At 49.3% G+C, this 18,167-nt stretch overlaps 1 protein-coding gene across 1 annotated transcript in view; it reads right to left on the bottom strand.

Moving 5' to 3' along the window:
* Window positions 1-6,429, bottom strand: part of LRRC48 (leucine rich repeat containing 48) — a 33,754-nt gene extending 27,325 nt beyond the window's left edge. Inside the window, exons 1-2 of the mRNA XM_012664986.1 lie at window positions 6,270-6,429; window positions 2,065-2,181 (exon numbers count right to left, since the gene is read on the bottom strand). Coding sequence (XP_012520440.1) covers window positions 2,065-2,181; window positions 6,270-6,429 — 277 coding nt within the window. The remainder of the gene's footprint in view (window positions 1-2,064; window positions 2,182-6,269) is intronic.
* Window positions 6,430-18,167: the final 11,738 nt, after the last annotated feature.

An 18,167-nucleotide genomic window follows, 5' to 3' on the forward strand; every position in this document is an offset into this window, starting at 1 on the left:
GGCAGAGGTGGGTTTGAACTGGTGTCTAACAAATGCCAAGCCTGTATTATTTCCTTTCTGTTCTTGGGAGGCTTGGCCCAGCCCTGGTGGTGTGCTGGCAAATATTTAATGATGGGGTAGGGGAAGCCATGGCTGATTTCTGTGGAGCAAATTCTCCCACCATCGCCAATTCCTAGCTACCAGCATGGCATCCCTGGAAGCGAGGCTGGGGAGATGTGCACAGCCCGCTATTGGGAGCCAGTGCTAGCTGCCTCCCGCACACCCTCAGCCCTGTGGCAGCTGACTGTGTGGGCCTCCAGCAGGGCCTATGAATGTAGGTGTGGGGGGCCATGCTGAACCATCTGAGTGTCATCTCCCCCACCCCACCCTCGGCACCCCACAGACCCAGCTCTTCCGGCTCTGGTTGTGGGTTGCTGGGGGACTGACCAGTGCTGTGGCTGGACAAAGGCCAGCTTCTGACTGTTCCTGAGGGGGGCGTGGTGAGACCTCTTACCAGCACTTGCCTTCTCTGTTCTCGAACCCCATACCAGAGAGCACTGGCCATAAGCCCACAGGACACTTGCTGCGAGGGCTCTAGGAACAAGCCAACTTTCCATCGTGTGTGCAGGGGCTCTGGGTGCTGGGGAGACAAGCTCTTGTTAGGGAGGGAACCAGTATTCCAGTTTCTGTCTGGATAAGTGGACAGACAGGAGCTCTCACGGGGCTCCACGGCACTTGCTTTATGTCTGAGAGACAGCTGGGCCTGGTAGCTCCTGCCTAAAACCACGACATTCAGATGGCCTGTGCATGGCAGACCTTGGTTGGGGGCATGGCTCAGGGTCTGGGCTGGCCTGGGCACCGTCAGGACAGTCAGGCCCACGGTCTTCATCCCCTGTAGAGACAGATGACTCCTGGCAATGTAGAGCCACTGAGCCCAGGAATTAGCACTGATGGGTGCTGGGGGGTGTGGAGGGGTGCCTGGGCTGAGACCTGGGCCCAGGAGTCAAAAGACCTGGCTGGTCTGCTCCGCTACCTGTAGCACGCGACTCCGTCAAGCCGGTCGGCCTCTCAGGCTCAGGTGCCGCGTCTGTGAAACGGCACCATACTCCTGCCGGGCTTGCTGTGCGCTCATGCTTGTGGGCACAAACGTAGCTGAGAGTGTTTTCCAAACTGGGAGGTGCACGGATGCCCCAGGTTGCCCTTGTTACTGGGAAGCAGTCTGACAGAATGGAGGGAATGTGGGCTGCGGGGTCCGACAGGCGGGGGTATGAGTCCCAGTTCAGCTGCCTCCGGGCTGTGCAGCTTTGGGCAGGTGCCCTGGACTCTCAGCCTCGCTGCTCTCCTGCAGGTTGGTTTATAATGGACACTCATCTTTTGAGACTGTTAGGGGGCTAAGTAAGACAAAGTGTGTGAAGAGCTCTCAGGCCCATCCCCTTCTCCCTGTTGGGTGCCACCTGCTCCTCGCCGGATGTGAGGGTGCTCCTAAGAGGCCAGCAGACGGACACAGTTCCCTAAAACCTCTCTGGCCTTGGCAGTGAGGCCTGATGCAGTGGGCTCGGAGCCTGATGTCCCTACTTACCTGCTGTGACCTCGGTTTGCTCATCTCTGTTATGGTGATTCTGTGTGGATTGGGAGACTCACACGGAAAGCATAGAGGCCCACGCTTCGCCTGTAGTTCAGTGCTCAATGCACACTGGCTTCTGTGATGATTATTTCCAGTTTGATCTGGGCCCCACCAGCCAATGTTATCTGTCAGTGGCTATCTGCCCACCTGAGTCTAGGTTCAATAGGAGTCCATAGCTGCCCCTTTGTGCCCCACCCAGACTGTGAGGTTGGGCAGGAGGGAGCAGAATACTCTGTGCTGGTGTGTCCAAGCACATCTTTGCGGTGCTTTGCTCAGTGTAAGCCCCAGGCTTTTAAAAAATAGCAGCTTTCTTGCTCCCAGCAGACAGAGCCTCTGCTGTACCAGGGCTAATGATGGGCTGGCAGCTGAGTGTCACACATGGTTATTGTCTCCTGGGGAGGCAATAACCTTGGCAGGGCATCACCTTTGATTAGGGCAGACGCACACAGGAGGGGCCTTACCCAGCCAGACCAGGTGTGTGAGGTTCTCCAGGCCCTCGATCCTCTCAATGATGTTATTGTCCAGCTGTAGCTTCCTCAGGTTCTCAAACTGCCAGAGGTTGTCTATGCGGAGGATGTCTGAAATAATCAGAGGAGATTCCAGCCTTGGGTTAGGGTTAGAGTTTTGTACCAGCCTAGTGGAGGACTGAGACACAACCATGCGAAAGACTCCATAACTCCTCAGCCCTGCCTTGGAATATGCAAGTGCCCTGGAGATGTGGGCCGAGCACTGAGGAGCACCGTGTCCCTATTACTGTGTGGGGTGGGCAGAAATCAGTGCTGCTACCCAGAGCCCCAGGAGGACCTAATAAGTGCATTGGCAGGGCCGTGGGTGAGGAGTAGTCGGTAGGAGGGGAGGGTGATCTGGACCTTCCCACGGCAGGAGACTTACTTGAGTTGTCTCTGGGGCCAGGCTGGAGGCTCTCCGTATGCCTTGGGACACAGGACACAGGCAGAGGGGCCTTCCTTTTGCAGCGTGACAAATATAATCAAAGCATATCTCTGTTGGTGGGATGGTTAATCAACTAGTTCAGCCTTTCTGGAGGGTAGTTTGGTAACATTTACTGAAATAGTTAATGTTTGTGCCCTTTGACCTGCAATTTCTCTACTTGGAATATATCTTCAAAGACTTACGTATGTATCCAAAGAAATACCTACAGGCACGTGAGGGGCAGAAAAGCGGGGAAACACCCAAGTGTCCATATGTAGGGACAGGATGAATGGTCCATACAACAGGGAGGCAGGTTCCTGGTATCGTGGGAGCGCCTGGACCTGCAGCCCCTGAAGAGCAGCCTCCCCAGCCACATACCAGCTCCTTCCCTTTGCAGAGGGCAAGCCAGTCAGAGTCTGGCTTCTGTCACTGGCAGCCAGGAGAGTTCTGAATAACACTTAACTATAAATAAATTTATATTGTATATGTAAAATTCTAGAGGCTAAACTTGTCCACCAGCTTTTCCTAGAAGCCACATATAGCTCTGTTGTTTATATGTTCCCTTTTTTCTATATTTGCTTTCGTAATGATTTCTAAAACTTATAAAATCAGAATATGCTCATTAAAAGAAAAGGAAATAATACAGAAATGAAAGGGGTTTAAAAATTAATGCAGTTAGGCCGGGCGCGGTGGCTCACGCCTGTAATCCTAGCTCTCTGGGAGGCCGAGGCGGGCGGATTGTTTGAGCTCAGGAGTTCGAGACCAGCCTGAGCAAGAGCGAGACCCCGTCTCTACTAAAATTAGAAAGAAATTAATCGGACAACTAAAAATATATAGAAAAAATTAGCCGGGCATGGTGGCGCATGCCTGTAGTCCCAGCTACTTGGGAGGCTGGGGCAGTAGGATCACTTGAGCCCAGGAGTTTGAGGTTGCTGTGAGCTACGCTGACGCCACGGCACTCACTCTAGCCAGGGCAACAGAGTGAGACTCTGTCTCAAAAAAAACAACAAAAACAAAACACAAAAAATTAATGCAGTTAACAGCCGCACATCTGGCGAGGCAGCTTCCATGTGCATTCAGAAAGGCAGGCCTGCACGTGAGGCTGAGGTTGTGGAGGGGCTGGCGGGCAAACGTCCTGCTTCTAGCTGTGGGGTGGGGACAGCGCTCTCTGACCCAGGCCCTGAGGGGCCGCCACCTTTCCCCCGGAGCTGGACTGCTCTGCTCCACCTCTCCTGGCTTCTCAGAGCCTTGAGGGACTGGTGCCTGCTCTCCGGTTCCCTGTGTGTGGCCAGATTTCCCAGATCGATCCTGGTCACCATCCCCACCTGTGCTTCTGGTTCCAGGTTCTGCTCCAAGCTCTCAGCCACCTCCTAACCCTGGTTTGGACTTTCCAGGTGCCTTTTCTGGCCTTGATCCAGCCCCGCTTTGCCCTTGGCCAGTTTCCTGCAGTACCACTCCCCCTGGGGGGCTCCTGCGCACCGGGGTGCCCTGTCACACCTGCATGCTGGCTTTTTTCTAGGCATCAGCAGTTCATATGGAAAAGCCGAAACAATACAACAAACCCAGATGTCTCTGGCAGTTGGCTCTAAATGAGTCACCAGCATGACAGGACTGCCAGAAAAGCCAATTTAATCTTCGACAAAGACACTGAATCCACCTCTGTGGCCACCACCTTGGCCCAGCCTGTCGTCGTCACTCCCTGGACCACAGCAGAGGCTGTCTCGCTAGATCCTTGCCTAGGTCCCTGGCCCCCACAGTCTACCCTCCTGCAGCCAGCAGGGTCCTGTGAAAACCTAAGTCCCATCCTGTCCTGCTGCCACTTAGGACCCTCTGGGGGCCCCAACCTCACTCACTGTAAAAGCCAAACACCTTCCATTGCCCTAAGGCCAATACCAGCTGACCCCATGACCTCTCTGACCTGCCTCCACACTGCCTCCATAGCAGACCTGATCGGTCTAGGTCCAGCCTGCCTCAGGGCCTTTGCACTGGCTGCTCCCGCTGCCCCACATGCTTTCCCTGATGGATCTCTGGGCAGCTCCCTCCCGTACCTCCTTGAAGTCTTTGCTCCATTGTCACCTTCTTGATGAGGCCTCTGGCCCACCTATAAACACAGCACCCCATACCAACTCCCCTTTTCTCCTCCATTTGCTTTTTTTCCTGCATAGCACACATTATCTTTAGCATATAGTATTATTTTCCTTCTTCATTTTACTTATTTGTCTCCCCAACTTGAATGTCAGCTCCATGAGGACAAGGTTTTTTGTCTTTTTTGCTCACAGTTGAATCCCAGCACCTAGAACAGTGCCTGGCATCTAAGAGGCAATACTGGCTGAAGGAACCTTAGGTTGGGGAGGGGAAGTAAAAGGAAAGTGGTCAGCTGCTAAAGCCCCTCCTGTGGCAGCCATCCTGCACCCCTTTACTCCTTTTGGGGCCGAGGGGCTGAGGCTCAGGGCCCTCCCTGCTCTGGCTGGTCAGCCCTGGAGGCCACAGTCTGGGAGGCCTGTGGGATTCGTGGGGCTGGGGCCTGGGCCGTGCCTGCCTTGCCCACTGCAGTGTCCCTGCTTGTTGTTGACTGGATGCCAGCCAGCCTCCCTCCCCCACACAGAGCAGGAAGGTGAATCAGACTAGGTCACTCTGCAGTGGCCTGGCCTGTACAGCATGCAAGGGTCTCAGGATCCCTGCCCACCTCTCTAGCTCCCCCTAGCATCCTCTCTGCCCCGACTCACTGTGCCCTGGCTCATTGGCCCTCCCAAGTGAGCCAGGCACTATGCACATGTTATCTCACTTTGTCCCCCAACTGGTACTTGAGACAGGGACTACAGTCATCCCATTTTATAGATGGGGACACTGAGGTAGTGAGGATCTGCCTGGTCCCAAGCCACATCTTCCCATGGGGCTGTCTTGCCACTCTTGAGGTGCTTCCCTGCCTCACGGCCCTGTGCCCCTCTTATGTCCAGCCCTTCTTCAGTCATGTCCCCTGAAGCTGCTTCTCCTTCGCCCCACACTGCCCGCCCCTGGCTGCTGGCTATGTGGGACTTCCTAGGTTCTGCCTCCCAGGGAACCCCACCCCAAGGATACCAATGTGGAGCATGTGATGGAAACAGCTGGTCTTGGGGGTTCACTTAGATTTGGAGTTGGGCAATTTTATCTTTTCTTCTGCTCTTTTTTTTTTTTTTTTTTTTGAGACAGAATGACTGTTTTGCCCGGGCTAGAGTGAGTGCCGTGGCATCAGCCTAGCTCACAGCAACCTCAAACTCCTGGGCTCAAGTAATCCTTCTGCCTCAGCCTCCCGAGTAGCTGGGACTACAGGCATGTGCCACCATGCCCGGCTAATTTTTTTCTTATATATTTTTAGATGTCCGATTAATTTCTTTCTATTTTTAGTAGAGACGGGGTCTCGCTCTTGCTCGGGCTGGTCTCGAACTCCTGAGCTCAAACAATCCGCCCGCCTCGGCCTCCCAGAGTGCTAGGATTACAGGCTTGAGCCACCGCACCTGGCCTTTTTTTCTGCTCTTATTCAGAATCAGGAGTTTTATGGATATTCAAATGGTAATGACACTAAGTATGAAGCTTTAAAAACATCTACGCCACTCCTATGCCTTGTAAGCCGGGTGGACTCTATGCTGATGTGGGTGTCTTGGCCTCTGACTTTGTGTGGAATCCGGGGCTTGAAGGTGGAGGAAAGAAAGCTGGGGGGCCTCACCCTGGGCCACATCCACCGACCCAGAATACGTACTCTGGAAGTCCAGCTGCAGGGACAGGACATCCTTGAAGAGGATGCCCTCCTGCTTGGCCAGCTGCCCGGCCTCCTCCTGGGGGCCCTGCTCCCCCACAGCCAACTTGAGCATGTCGTCGTCCATCACTCTCGGCTCCATCGAGTCGTGCAGATGGTTCATCTTCCCTAAAGGCTTCCCTAGAAAACACCATATTCCTCATTCACAGCCTATTTCTTCCTTTGTTTGGGGACATGGCCTGGCTGAGGTCTCTTCTTAAGGTGTCATGGAACATCATGGCAGCCACAGATACTCTGAGGCTTATCTCCCGCCTGGCCCTGGGCCTGCTGCACCTTGGGGCTAGTACATTTGCACCAAGGCTGCTCCAGGGCTTCCCTGCAACCATCTGAGACTGTTCACAGAGGTTCATCCCTTGACCCCACAAGCACAGCTGGGACCCTACCTGGACCCACTGGACTGGTATCCATGCTGGTCTCCTTAGCCTGTGGAGCTCAGCTCCCCTAAGGCCAGGGCCCTGTGTCAGGCCTCTGGCTTTGTTGCCTATCCCCATTCAGGTTTGCTGGTGCCAACCACAGACCATGCTGCCTTGGCAGCCCCAGCCAGGTGTGTGAGCCTATAGCTCCCTGTCCCTGAGTCTCCCTTCCTTTCCTGGAAGTTATGTGTGTATTCCCCCACAACCCACAAGCTGACCCCCAGTGTGCAGGGAGGCATTGACCCAAGCTGCCCGTTCATGTCCTCCCCCTGGGAACTGTGAACTTGAGGCTCCTGAGTGAGCACCCCATCAGAGCAGGCTGCTTGCGCTGGGGAAGGACTTGGGAGCATGGGCTGGCCAGGCATGTGATCGAGCCCAGACAGCAAGAGGCAGGTGAGGCAGATGCACAGACAGAAGCAGAGATGGGAACCTGAGCAATCCAAAAAGCAAAAGACCAAGGACAAACAGACTGACACAGACAAATGCTGCCTTCTCCTTGCTGGCTTTCCAGCCCTAATGTCCTTAAGGCCAGGCCCCGTGAGAGATTCCTGGTTTCTCACATTAGATCCTCTTCCACTTAAGCTAATTCCAGTAGGTTTCTATTGCTACTGGTCCAGAGGGCTTTGGCTGAGACACCTCAGGCATAGGGGGGAATCTGTGGATTTGGTCAGTCACCCTGCAAGGCTGGCCCTGGGCTGACCCTGAGCCTGATTCCTGGCTGGACCTTGTTCTCATCATCACCACCCCTCTTGGTGAGGACATCCAGAAGGGATAAACCTGCAGGAAGCCATACCCTCCTGTCAATCTACTGGGATTCTGCCTCCTGAGGGCCTCTGGAAACACAGTCCTCCCCTCTGCTTTCCACCTGCTCCTTACCTCCCTGCCAGCCTCACCTTTTACCTTTACCCACATGCCTCTCCTACATCCAGGCCTCCCTGAACCTCCCATCCCTGCCCCTGCCCTGATGCTGGGCAGCCCCTATCCCCTGCCTTGCATTACGCTAAGCTCTGCTGGAGACACTCCTCATGTTGGGCTGATAGTCCTGTCACCTGGTCTTAGAGACTTCCCTCTAACACTGCTCTCCCTCCTTCTTCCCCTACTATCCAAGTTGGATGCAACTTGTGCAAATATGTGTCTTCTGTTCCTAATCAAATGTCCCAATGCCTTTAATTCTTGTGTGTCCTTCCCTTTTGCCCCAGGAGGAGGCATAGCCTCCATACCCCTGAACCCCTTGCCCTTTCTCGACCTGGGCCTTCCATATTCGAAGAATTTAGCCCTTTTCTTCCCACGCTCTCCAATCTGTCCACACTGGCTCCACCTCCTTAGGGTGACTGATTCAACCCCCAAAGATGGTTCTAGCCCTCGGCCACTCGCTAGCTCCCCATTTTTCTGAAACAGTTTTTCCTAAAGTTTCCCATAACTTGCCATCAACTTGTCTTTGGGGAAATTTTAATGCACTGTATTCAGCAAATGTTATCTGCAAAGTGTTTGGGCTTTTTCCCAAAAATGGTGCTATACTTTGACAGATGACTCTTAATTATGATTTCAAAACTTTAACTGACTTCTCATCCCTCCCACCTGTCATCAAGGCCTGTTACCTGTGAAAGATCAAGCTTGCTTTCAGTCAAGCCCTGCAATTTCTGTGCTGTGCAATGTGAGATTGTTGTTAGACATACTATTTGCTAACTATAACAGGGCAGGATTCGGATCCTGACTGTGCATCTTTTGGCAATTCATTTTACCTAAGTCTTGGCTTTCCCATCTGCAAAAGATGGATAATTCTTCCCTTCTACATTTGCAGAAAATCATGTATTTAGTCCACACACATGTACTGAACTATTGCATGCTATGAATAAAACAGACAGATTTCCTTACCTCTGTTTCAGACATGAACCAAACAATCAAACAAATATTTTATTACAAACCATGATAAATTTGTAGGGAACTATTAAAGCATAATTAGGGGCATCTGGTGTGGCCAGGGGAGACAGGGCTGATCTGAAGGATGAGTAGGAAAGAAGGAGGAGGGAACTACATGGTGAGGGCACTGTGGTGGGAGAGAGCAGACATGTTCCACTTTGACTGAAGGAATGCAAGGTTGGAGAGGTCTGCAGCAGTTTTATTATTATCCCAGGATCCCTGGAAAGCTCCTAGGGTTTAATAAGGGCAGTGACATGATCATATTTTAGCTTTAAGGACCTCACTCTAGGCCAGGTGTGGTGGCTCGCACCTATAATCCTCGCATTCTGGGAGGCTGAGGTGGAAGGATTGCCAGCCTGAGCAAAATCGAGACCCCGTCTCTGCTAAATATAGAAAAAACAATTAGCCAGGTTCGTGGTGCCCATCTGAAGTCCCAGATACTCAGGAGGCTTGAAGGAGGAGGATTGATTGAGCCCAGGAGTTTGAGGTTGCAGTGAGCTACAATGACACCACTGCACTCTACCCGGGGCTACAGAATGAGATTCTGTCTCAAAAAACAAACAAACAAAAAACAACAACAGCAACAACAAAAACCCAAAATCACTCTAGCTTCAGTACTGAGAATTGCAAGAGTAGTGAGGTGAGAGATCCCCAGGGTGGCAGTAAGATGTGGATTTGAGAGATTTCTAGGAACTTAATTTATGTGTAGGACTAATTAATGATCCCTAGTTTCCAGATAAGAAAACGGAAGCTAATTAGAAAGGTTAATTAACATGCCCAAGTTTACACAACTAGGATAAGGAAGAGCCCATTTTCCTAATCATGACTAAACTGAACCCAGGCTACTAGAGACTATCATTGTCACAGCTCACAATGTTTCTCTAGCTCTTCTGGGTCAGGGCCAAGGCCCAAAAAGTCCTCCTGATGTGGATTTTACTAGTAATTTACCCCCCAACCTGGGTTCCTATTGACTTGCCTGACGATAGTGTTGTTAGTGAAGACTGGAGGTAGGAGGTGAGGGAAGCAGCAGAGCGTTTTACACAACTGTCAACGGAGTAGCCTCCTCACACAGGAACAGATAGAGAATTTTCCTGGGAAACAACAATCTTGGGTTAGTTGGATCTGAAAAATATACTCCCTATTGGCCATGAATTAGTAAAAGGTAAACCAACCTCTTACTGAGTGCTTACTGTATACTCAGTGCACATGCATTATTTAATTACATGTCCGCTGTGGAGGCCATTAAAGAAGAGAGTCCTAATACCCTTAATTCCCAAATTGGGAAACTGAGGCCCTCGTGGAGGGGAAGGAGCTTGTTTAAAGTCATATAATGAGTTACTGACAGAGAGAGATGGAACCTGAGTATACATATTCACAGCCAAAACACTTTATATAGCACCAAGATGAAACAATTTAATGATAGATCAGAGGTTGGATATGATGGCTGTTCTGGAAGAAGTTATCAAGGGATCAAAAACCCCTTCTGGCCCTCCTCCCTGAAGAAATGCACCTCTAGCATTTCTTTCTTACATGAAGGTCTGAAAAGCCCAGGACTAAAGTGTCTTGGAGGTCTCACCACTACTGTAAAGTAGCTGGCAGAGGACCCGTAAGCTCATTTTACAAAGAAGGGCCGGGCCAGTCATTAGAGAAAAAGGTCACGGGAAAGAGTTAAGTCGGACGCTGTCTGCCCCTGCGAGTCCTCTGTAGCCTCAGCTCCCCGCTCTCACCTTCTCAAGCGCCGGCTACCGGGCTGGTTCCATGTAGCCAACGCGTCACCCGGTTGCTTGGAAACCAAGCGCCACCGCTCGGTTGCTAAGGGGAAGTCGAGAGGCAGACATCCTGGGTGAAAGTTGACGGATCACGTGACCCCATCTCTGGGTGGGGAAATAGTCTTAACACCAACCAGCCGTAGGGAAAACAAATGTTTCTCCAATCAGCACTTTCTATGGGCGGGGACCTTCCTAGATCCGCCTCTTCTCCGCCCCCTGTTTTAATGATTGACTCTTCTTTTGTCCAATAATAGAAAGGATCCTCTAGATTAACCAATACACAGATGGCTCAAAATACACAGCCTCCCCTTCGGAGGCGGGCTAGGGGAGGTGCCGCTACGCCTGACAGGGACTCCAGTGACCTAGCTCTCTCCTCGGTCCAATCGGACGCGGCGGGGTAGGTGGGGCTTTGTCAGGGGAGGTGTGAAGGCCAATCGGAGGAGGGCTGTGCAGGTGTTGCCCAATAGAGACGCGACAAGGGGGCGGGTTAGGGGCCCGGCGCTCTGCGTTCGTTCCCAAGGGTGGGGCGAGGGCAAGTGTCAGTCAGGTCTGGAGCGCGACTGGGGACTGCGAAGACCGCGGCGCCACACAGGGGGCCCGGGCCGCTGCGTGTTGTCAGCCCAAGATGGAGTTCCTCCTGGGGAACCCGTTCAGCACCCCGGTGGGGCAGTGCCTCGGTAAGGCCGCGTGTGGGGCGGGCAGCTGGGCGACAGCTGCAGCTGACAGGGCTGGTGAGGACCGCGGGTCTCTGCTGGGCACCGGTGCCACCTCACGGGCGGACCGGGCATCCGTGTCATAGGGCCTCTGCCCGAGCATCGGTACCACCTCACAGGCCCTAGTGCCATCCTGCCAGGAGGCGCCCCTGAGGCCCAACTTGAACTCGGAGATGCTCTGACCTTACCTACCCATCAGGGCCCAGTCCTTCTTGTCTCTCCTAGAGGTGGTGCCAACTGCTGATCTGCTTACCCCTTGCTTGTTGGGAGATGCTACTGCGTGCACCGTTATCCAGCCTGGCAGTCTCACTGCCACTGCCCCCAGGACCCAGTTCTCTCAGACCCTTTGTGGGATGTCACCTCCTTCTCCCTCCATTCTTGTCCTTCCTCTTCAGTACCAGCAGCCCTCAGTCTGGGCACCCTCCCAGAAAATGCCCCCTACTCCAGGACTTGCTAATTTGAGCTGCAACTCAGCTAGGCTGTAGGAGGGACTGGGATGGGGGAGGGGCTCTTCGAGGGTGATTATCTTGGCAGGGGGATGGCATGCCTGCAGTGCCTCCCAGGAAAGAAGGGAGGCTGTGTTCTTTAATGATAAGAGCCCTGGACTGGGAATCAGGATGCCTGGACTCCAGTAGTGGCTTTGCCAGTGACTCTCCCATGACCTTGTGCCCTTTCTAGTTTTAAGTTCCCCTATCTGTCAAATGAGGTGTTTGGAGGTTAGATGTGGTAAGTCCCTCCAAATTCTAAAGTTTTGATTTTCCTTGTGGTTGTCTCTGTACATTGACTGCTGCTCCACCCCCCCCCCACCCCATATTAAATTTGCCAAAGCTGAGATCTTTTGGTGGCAGCCGTGGAGAGAGTGGTAGTTAGCAGTATCTGTTAATCCTATAGGAGGGCTCTGGGCACCTGGGGGCATCAGAGATGACCAACAGCCTGCATAGGGAAAGCCCAAAGTTTGGGGGAAGGACACCAAAGTGGCCACCATATGAGATTTCCTTACTAAAATAGCAGTTAACAGTTAATAGCAGTTAACAGTTAGCTAGTAAAGCTAGTAAAGCTCCACACTTTAAAAATGACAAGGTAGTTGATGAGGGGTAGAAGTTAAAGGGGACTTTAAAATACAAATATAAAGGATGTAGGAATATATAGCAAGAGCAAAGAGCATGACTTGCCTTTTCACCCCAGGCAGTGGCTTATGTCAAATGATCAGTTAAGAATGCTGATTAGTTTCTTTAAAAACCAGGTTCCTCCTGGTTGGTGGAAGGACTGGTAAAACGTCTTTTATGAACAGGGTCCTTTGGTGTCCTTATAGGCCTGACTGGTTTATGCAGTAGTGATTTATTCCTGCTTGGCTTATGAATTTCCAGTTTACCTTTCAACCATTAGTGGAGCCTGTAAAGTTATTGAGGCGTCTCCTGTTGGCTAACTGGCGTTTAGGAGCCTTTCTTTGCTTTCTGGCATAGTATCTTTTATAAGGGATAATGGGCACTGGGCCCCAAAAGAGTGTTTTCCCACCTTTGTAACAGTGGGAACAATTGTAACATTGTTCCCACTCAAGTGTCTGTCTGATTCTCACCTTCTTTCTTCCTCATTTCCTTTCCTACTTTCCTCAGGGGCTCTTTCACTACATCCATATTCCAAAAACTCATTTTTCAGTTTAGTATTGAATTCTAGCCACTTAACAGAGGGAGCTGGTAAATTTGGGGGGATTTTTTTTCTTTTCTGTCCCCTTTACATTTTAAAAATGACATGGTAGTTGATGAGGGGTAGATGTTAAAGGGCATTTTAAAATACAAATAAATATAAGGGAGGCAGGAATATATAGCAAGTGGAAAGAGCATGATACTTCTGTCAGGAAGACCTGAGTTGAATTTGGGTTCTGCCCATTTCATGGCTGTGTGATTCCAGAAAATTGTGTAACCCTTCTGAGCCTTAGTTTGGCTATCTTCTGAGAGACAGAAAGAGAGAGAGAGAGAGAGAGAGAGAGAGAGAGAGAGAGGGAGAGAGAGAGATTGAGATTCATATTCACAGAGTAGTGTGGTTTAAATGAGATGATATATGTAAAACAATTAGCATAGTATCTGGAACATAGTAGAAGCTCAGTAAATTATAGCTGTCACTGATAATAACAGAATAATTAAGTTAGGGTTGGATTTTCTATCTAGAGAGGGTATGTGAGACAACTGGCCCATCTGTGACCTGTGAAGGAAAATACCCTTCCAGGCCCTACTGTCCACTATTGCTTATAAAAGACACTTGACCATAAAGATGGTGAAGGTTCCCTATTGCCGGGTAGCCAATGGGCAAGGTTTCAGTAAGTTCAGTTCAGTTTAGGTAAATGATTAAGTGGACAGAATGAGGTTCAGTGTATGTGCTGTACTGTTGTGACAAGGTATAAAAATGATTTTCATGACATTTAGGGTTGTTAGTATTGGTCGGTGGGCAACAAAACTAATGATTAAAAACAGTTGCACAAAGCAGTTCTACAGCCATCATTTGCTTCTTAGTGCTGTTCTGTGAATAAATTTTATTGTCCTTCCCATTTTAGAGATGGGGAACCTGAGGCTCAGAGCAGTGAAATAACTGCTCAGCTGGTAAAAGGGAGAGCCTGTTCCTGTCCTTGAGGGATTTATAGTTTCAGGAGAGAAAACAGAGATGCGTGAAACAATGATGAGTAGTGCAGATTTTAAGTGCTGAAGGAGTTTGAAAGCATTCAGAAGAGGCTGGGGTGACAGGGACTCCTTTGAGTCTGAGAGCTGTTCATGAAGGATGGGCGGGAACTCCACAGGCAGAGAAGAGAATTCCTGGGCCTAGGGACAGTTAGCTTGGGTGGCATAGGCACATCTGTGAGCACCAGTCTGAGTGGAGCAAAGGTGGCTGTGGGGAGCAGTGGCAAGTAGGGTTTGGGTCACAGGTTGCAGCCTTGCTCTGGGTGGGCAGCATCAAATACCTCATTCTTTAACTAACTTCAACTTTTAGTATTTCTGGACCTCACTTTCCCCACTCATAAAAGAACACCTCTCCACGGCTGTATGGGGCCTGTACCTAAATAATTACATTCAATAAGTCTGTCCACTTCAGTAGGCATTTATAAGTGCCTGTTGGGTGTCAGGCCTGTGTCAGGCTCTGGGGTTACAAATATTAATGAGCTGTTCTTAAGGATCCGTCAGTGGAGGTGACATGCTCTCAAAAGGTGTCCTGGGTCTGAGTGGTTGGTGGAGTAATTATTACTGTCTCATGCCTAGGCCTCACGAGGATGGTCTCACCTGGTGCTATTTAGTTGAACACTTCATCCACCCATCTCAAGCTATAGCTAAGACCACAGTCTAATGTAGTTATTTGTGCATTTCCTGCATCCATCCTGCCCTTCATTCTGGAAGATGATTCCTAAGTAGAAAGCATGGTTCAGAGAGAGAGAGCAAGCCACCTGAGGTGTGAGAGGTTAAGAAATGTGGAGGAAGAAAAAGCACTTACTTTTATTTCTTGATTTTTATTCTTCTGTAACAAGTTTCCAAATGTTACCATCTTGAAGTTGGATGTCATACGTGGGGAGCTCCCTGAGTCAGGTCCATGGTGCTCTTCACATGTTTGCAGTTATCCTTGCGTTGGCTGCAAAAAGTTTTCAGAAAATCCTTTTCCAAGAGGGGTAAAGTTTAGATCCATTTAGATTCAAAGATCATGAGTAGTTCGTTAATTCTGACCAGCATATTGGGGGTGGGGGCAACTGTTGTCTTCATAGTTTTGCTTTAATAAACAAGTAAGAGGCAGATACTCTGTTGCACAGTTTCTGTTTGTAGATTGAGTGGTGTTGGATATAAACTACTTTAAACACCCATGAATGCAGGTGTTTAACTCTAGCCTGGCTGTTTGTACCAAGGATCATTAGTTGTCCCTCAGATTGCTACAGCAATTGGCAATTTGCAAAGCCCTTTTCCTTCAGTCATTTTATGTAATCTTTACAACCTTGCGAGGTACACAAGAAGAGAACTGGAAGGAACTTATAACTATTTTTAAAATTATTTTAAAAATTTAAAAATTATTATTATTTTTAGAGGCTAGATCTCACTCTGTTGCCGAGGCTGGAGTGCAGTGGTGGGATCACAGCTCACTGTAACCTTGAACTCCTGGGGTCACACAATCTTCCCACCTCACCCTCCTGAGTAGTTGGTACTACTGGTGTGAGCCACTATATTTGGTGGAATTTATAATTATCATGCACCTAGTATATGCAAACTCTGTACATGGAATCTCATCTAGTCTTTACAACATTTAGTTATTTGGGTGTTAATGTCCCTGTATCACTTATGAGGAATAAGGCTATGAGAAGTTAAGAGACTTGTGCGAGGACAATGCCAGAGTTAAGCCAAGAATGCACTCCTGATCCAGTGCTCATTCTGTGCTGCCATGTGTGTGTTACTTCATGCCCTCAGATCTCATGGTTCAGCATCATCAGAATCACCTGGAGGGCTCGTTAAAATCTTTGTTAGTACTGGCCCCGCCCCCAGGGTTTCTGACTGGGTAGGTCTGGGCTGGGAACTAGCATTCTACCTTCCTAACAAGTTCCCTGATGGTACTGATGCTGCTGCTTCACTTTGAGAACTGTTGCTCTAAATTAAAAGTTCTACTTTAATCTCTTCTTTATCTTTCTTCAAACATTAAATGTGGGTTTTCTTGTAGAAAGACTAAAAATGTGACTATTTAAAATTCATTCATCTCACACAGATCTGTTGCCAAAAAATAAAAATAAATAAAAAATTCATTCATGGCCGGGCGCGGTGGCTCACACCTGTAATCCTAGCACTCTGGGAGGCTGAGGCGAGAGGATCCTTTGAGCTCAGGAGTTCGAGACCAGCCTGAGCAAGAGCAAGACCCCGTCTCAACTAAAAAATAGAAATTAGCTGGCCAACTAAAAATATTTATAGAAAAAATTAGCCGAGCATGGTGGCACACGCCTGTAGTCCCAGCTACTCGGGAGGCTGAGCAGAGGGATTGCTTGAGCCCAGGAGTTTGAGGTTGCTGTGAGCTAGCCTGATGCCACGGCACTCTAGCCCAGGCAACAGAGTGAGACTCTGTCTTAAAAAATAATAATAAAATTCATTCATTCATTCAGTGGCCCTATATTGATAATTTGTGTGTACCAAGCTAAGTATTTACTAGTGTGTTCAGTCTAGTAAGGGAGCAAAGACCAGTATCTAAATCAGATAAGATAGAAAGTGGTTGCAAGATTGGATGGATAAATGCAGTAAGGAAATGGAAGAGGGAAGGGGTCATTTCCAATGGTAATAATAATAAAGATTTCTTTGTTTTTGAAAGTTTAGTATTATATTACTATGTGTCACAGACAGAAGTGGGCACTTTACATATCTTACAGTCATTTAATACTGACAACAATGCTGTGAGTAAGATACTGTTATTATCTCCGTTTTGCAGTTGGGCACACTGAGGCCATGAGAAGGTGTGGAACCTGCCTAAGGTCACACAACTGGCAGTAAGGGAGCTAGAGTTTGAACCCAGCATTCTGGTTTCCAGAGCTGGTGTCCTATTACACTGTGCTGCCCTCAGCAAGAGAGGGGTGAGGAGGAGCACTGCAGGAGGGAGGGAGGGACTCAGGAGACTGAGGACGTGTGGCTGCTGAGCAGGGCTTTGGTGAATGGGTAGGCTTTGGTTCATGTAGAAGTGGGAAAACAGGCCCAGAGGGCTCTTTGGCAGAGATGCCAACTTGAGCCAATGCTGAATGTTAAGGGATGGGTGGGGGTGACGGGATTGGTTCTATTTACCTGGCAAAGGGGAGTGGCGGGAGGGGAGACTGTAAAGTAGGATGAGGCCTGACTGTGGAGGGTTGCTTCACATGTCCCCCAAGTACTTTGGACTCTTTTTTTTAGAGGCACGGGAGAGCCATGAAAGATTTCTAGGGAGGGAAGTAACGTGGATATCATTACGGAGGCCTGGAGATTTCTCCCTGGCAGTCACCAGAAGATCATTTTCCTCTTTTACCATCAAAGCCCCCATCTGTGCAGAACGGAGGGGGGGATCCTACAAGGAAGTCAGCAGCAGTTAGTGCCACTTCCTCCGAGGTCAGGGATAGGGACCCTCCTTATGAGCCCCCATCAGAAACAGAAGGGTGCCGAGGCAGGTTGATGGAGCACCAGGCAGAAATATGGGGTTGTGAGAGCATTTGTCCTTAATTGCCTGGACAGCTTATAAAACCCCTGACATCAAAAGTCGTATGGGGGAGTCAGCCTGCTCCTCATCCTGCTCTGTTTGTCATGACTAGGACAGGAGCTGAGATACTCCCAGGGCTTTTCTGAAGGAACTGCTTAGAGGCGAGCTGTTTGGGATATCTAAAATTCTCATATAATTATGCTTCTGAAAAAACAATGTATAACCAGATAGAAAATATGAAAAATATAGAAAAATACAAAGAAAAAAATCCCCATAATGTACTTCCTAACAAATTCATTTAAGATGAATTTTGATTGCACGTGATAGAATACTTCTGTATTTCACTCTCCATTTTCTCATACCTTGGAGATGCAATATTGTATAACCTCTTTAGCATATTTCTGTATAATCTATCTTTATTGGTTTATTTATTTTTGACTTGGGCTATTAGATGAGGAAGAGGGTATAAATACAGTGCCTAGAGGAGCATCAGTTAAGGGTTGTTGCTCTTGACCTAGCAGATAAATTACCTAGAAACTTGGACTAACCCAGTAGTCTCAAAAGATAAAAAATATTCTTCAGGATTTTCCTGCTGACCCAGCTTGTTGTGGTTAGAAGAGAGGCCTTTTAAAAACCATTCTCAGCACTATTTTAGTGCTCCTTCCAATCCTTCTGATCTAAAAGATTCTCTTTGATTTTTCTCCTTCCAATCATCAGCCCTTGCCTCTTCCTCCAGGCAGTCTTCCTAGACCACCCTGTTTATGGTGATGAATCTCCTCTGAACTCACAGTGCTTAGTATCCATATCATTCATTTGGCTCTTCCCTCACCTATAAAATAGAGAAGAATATTACTTGCCCTCCAG

This window comes from Propithecus coquereli, unplaced genomic scaffold (assembly GCF_000956105.1).
Source record: "Propithecus coquereli isolate 6110/MARCELLA unplaced genomic scaffold, Pcoq_1.0 Scaffold946, whole genome shotgun sequence".
Taxonomy (NCBI): domain Eukaryota; kingdom Metazoa; phylum Chordata; class Mammalia; order Primates; family Indriidae; genus Propithecus; species Propithecus coquereli.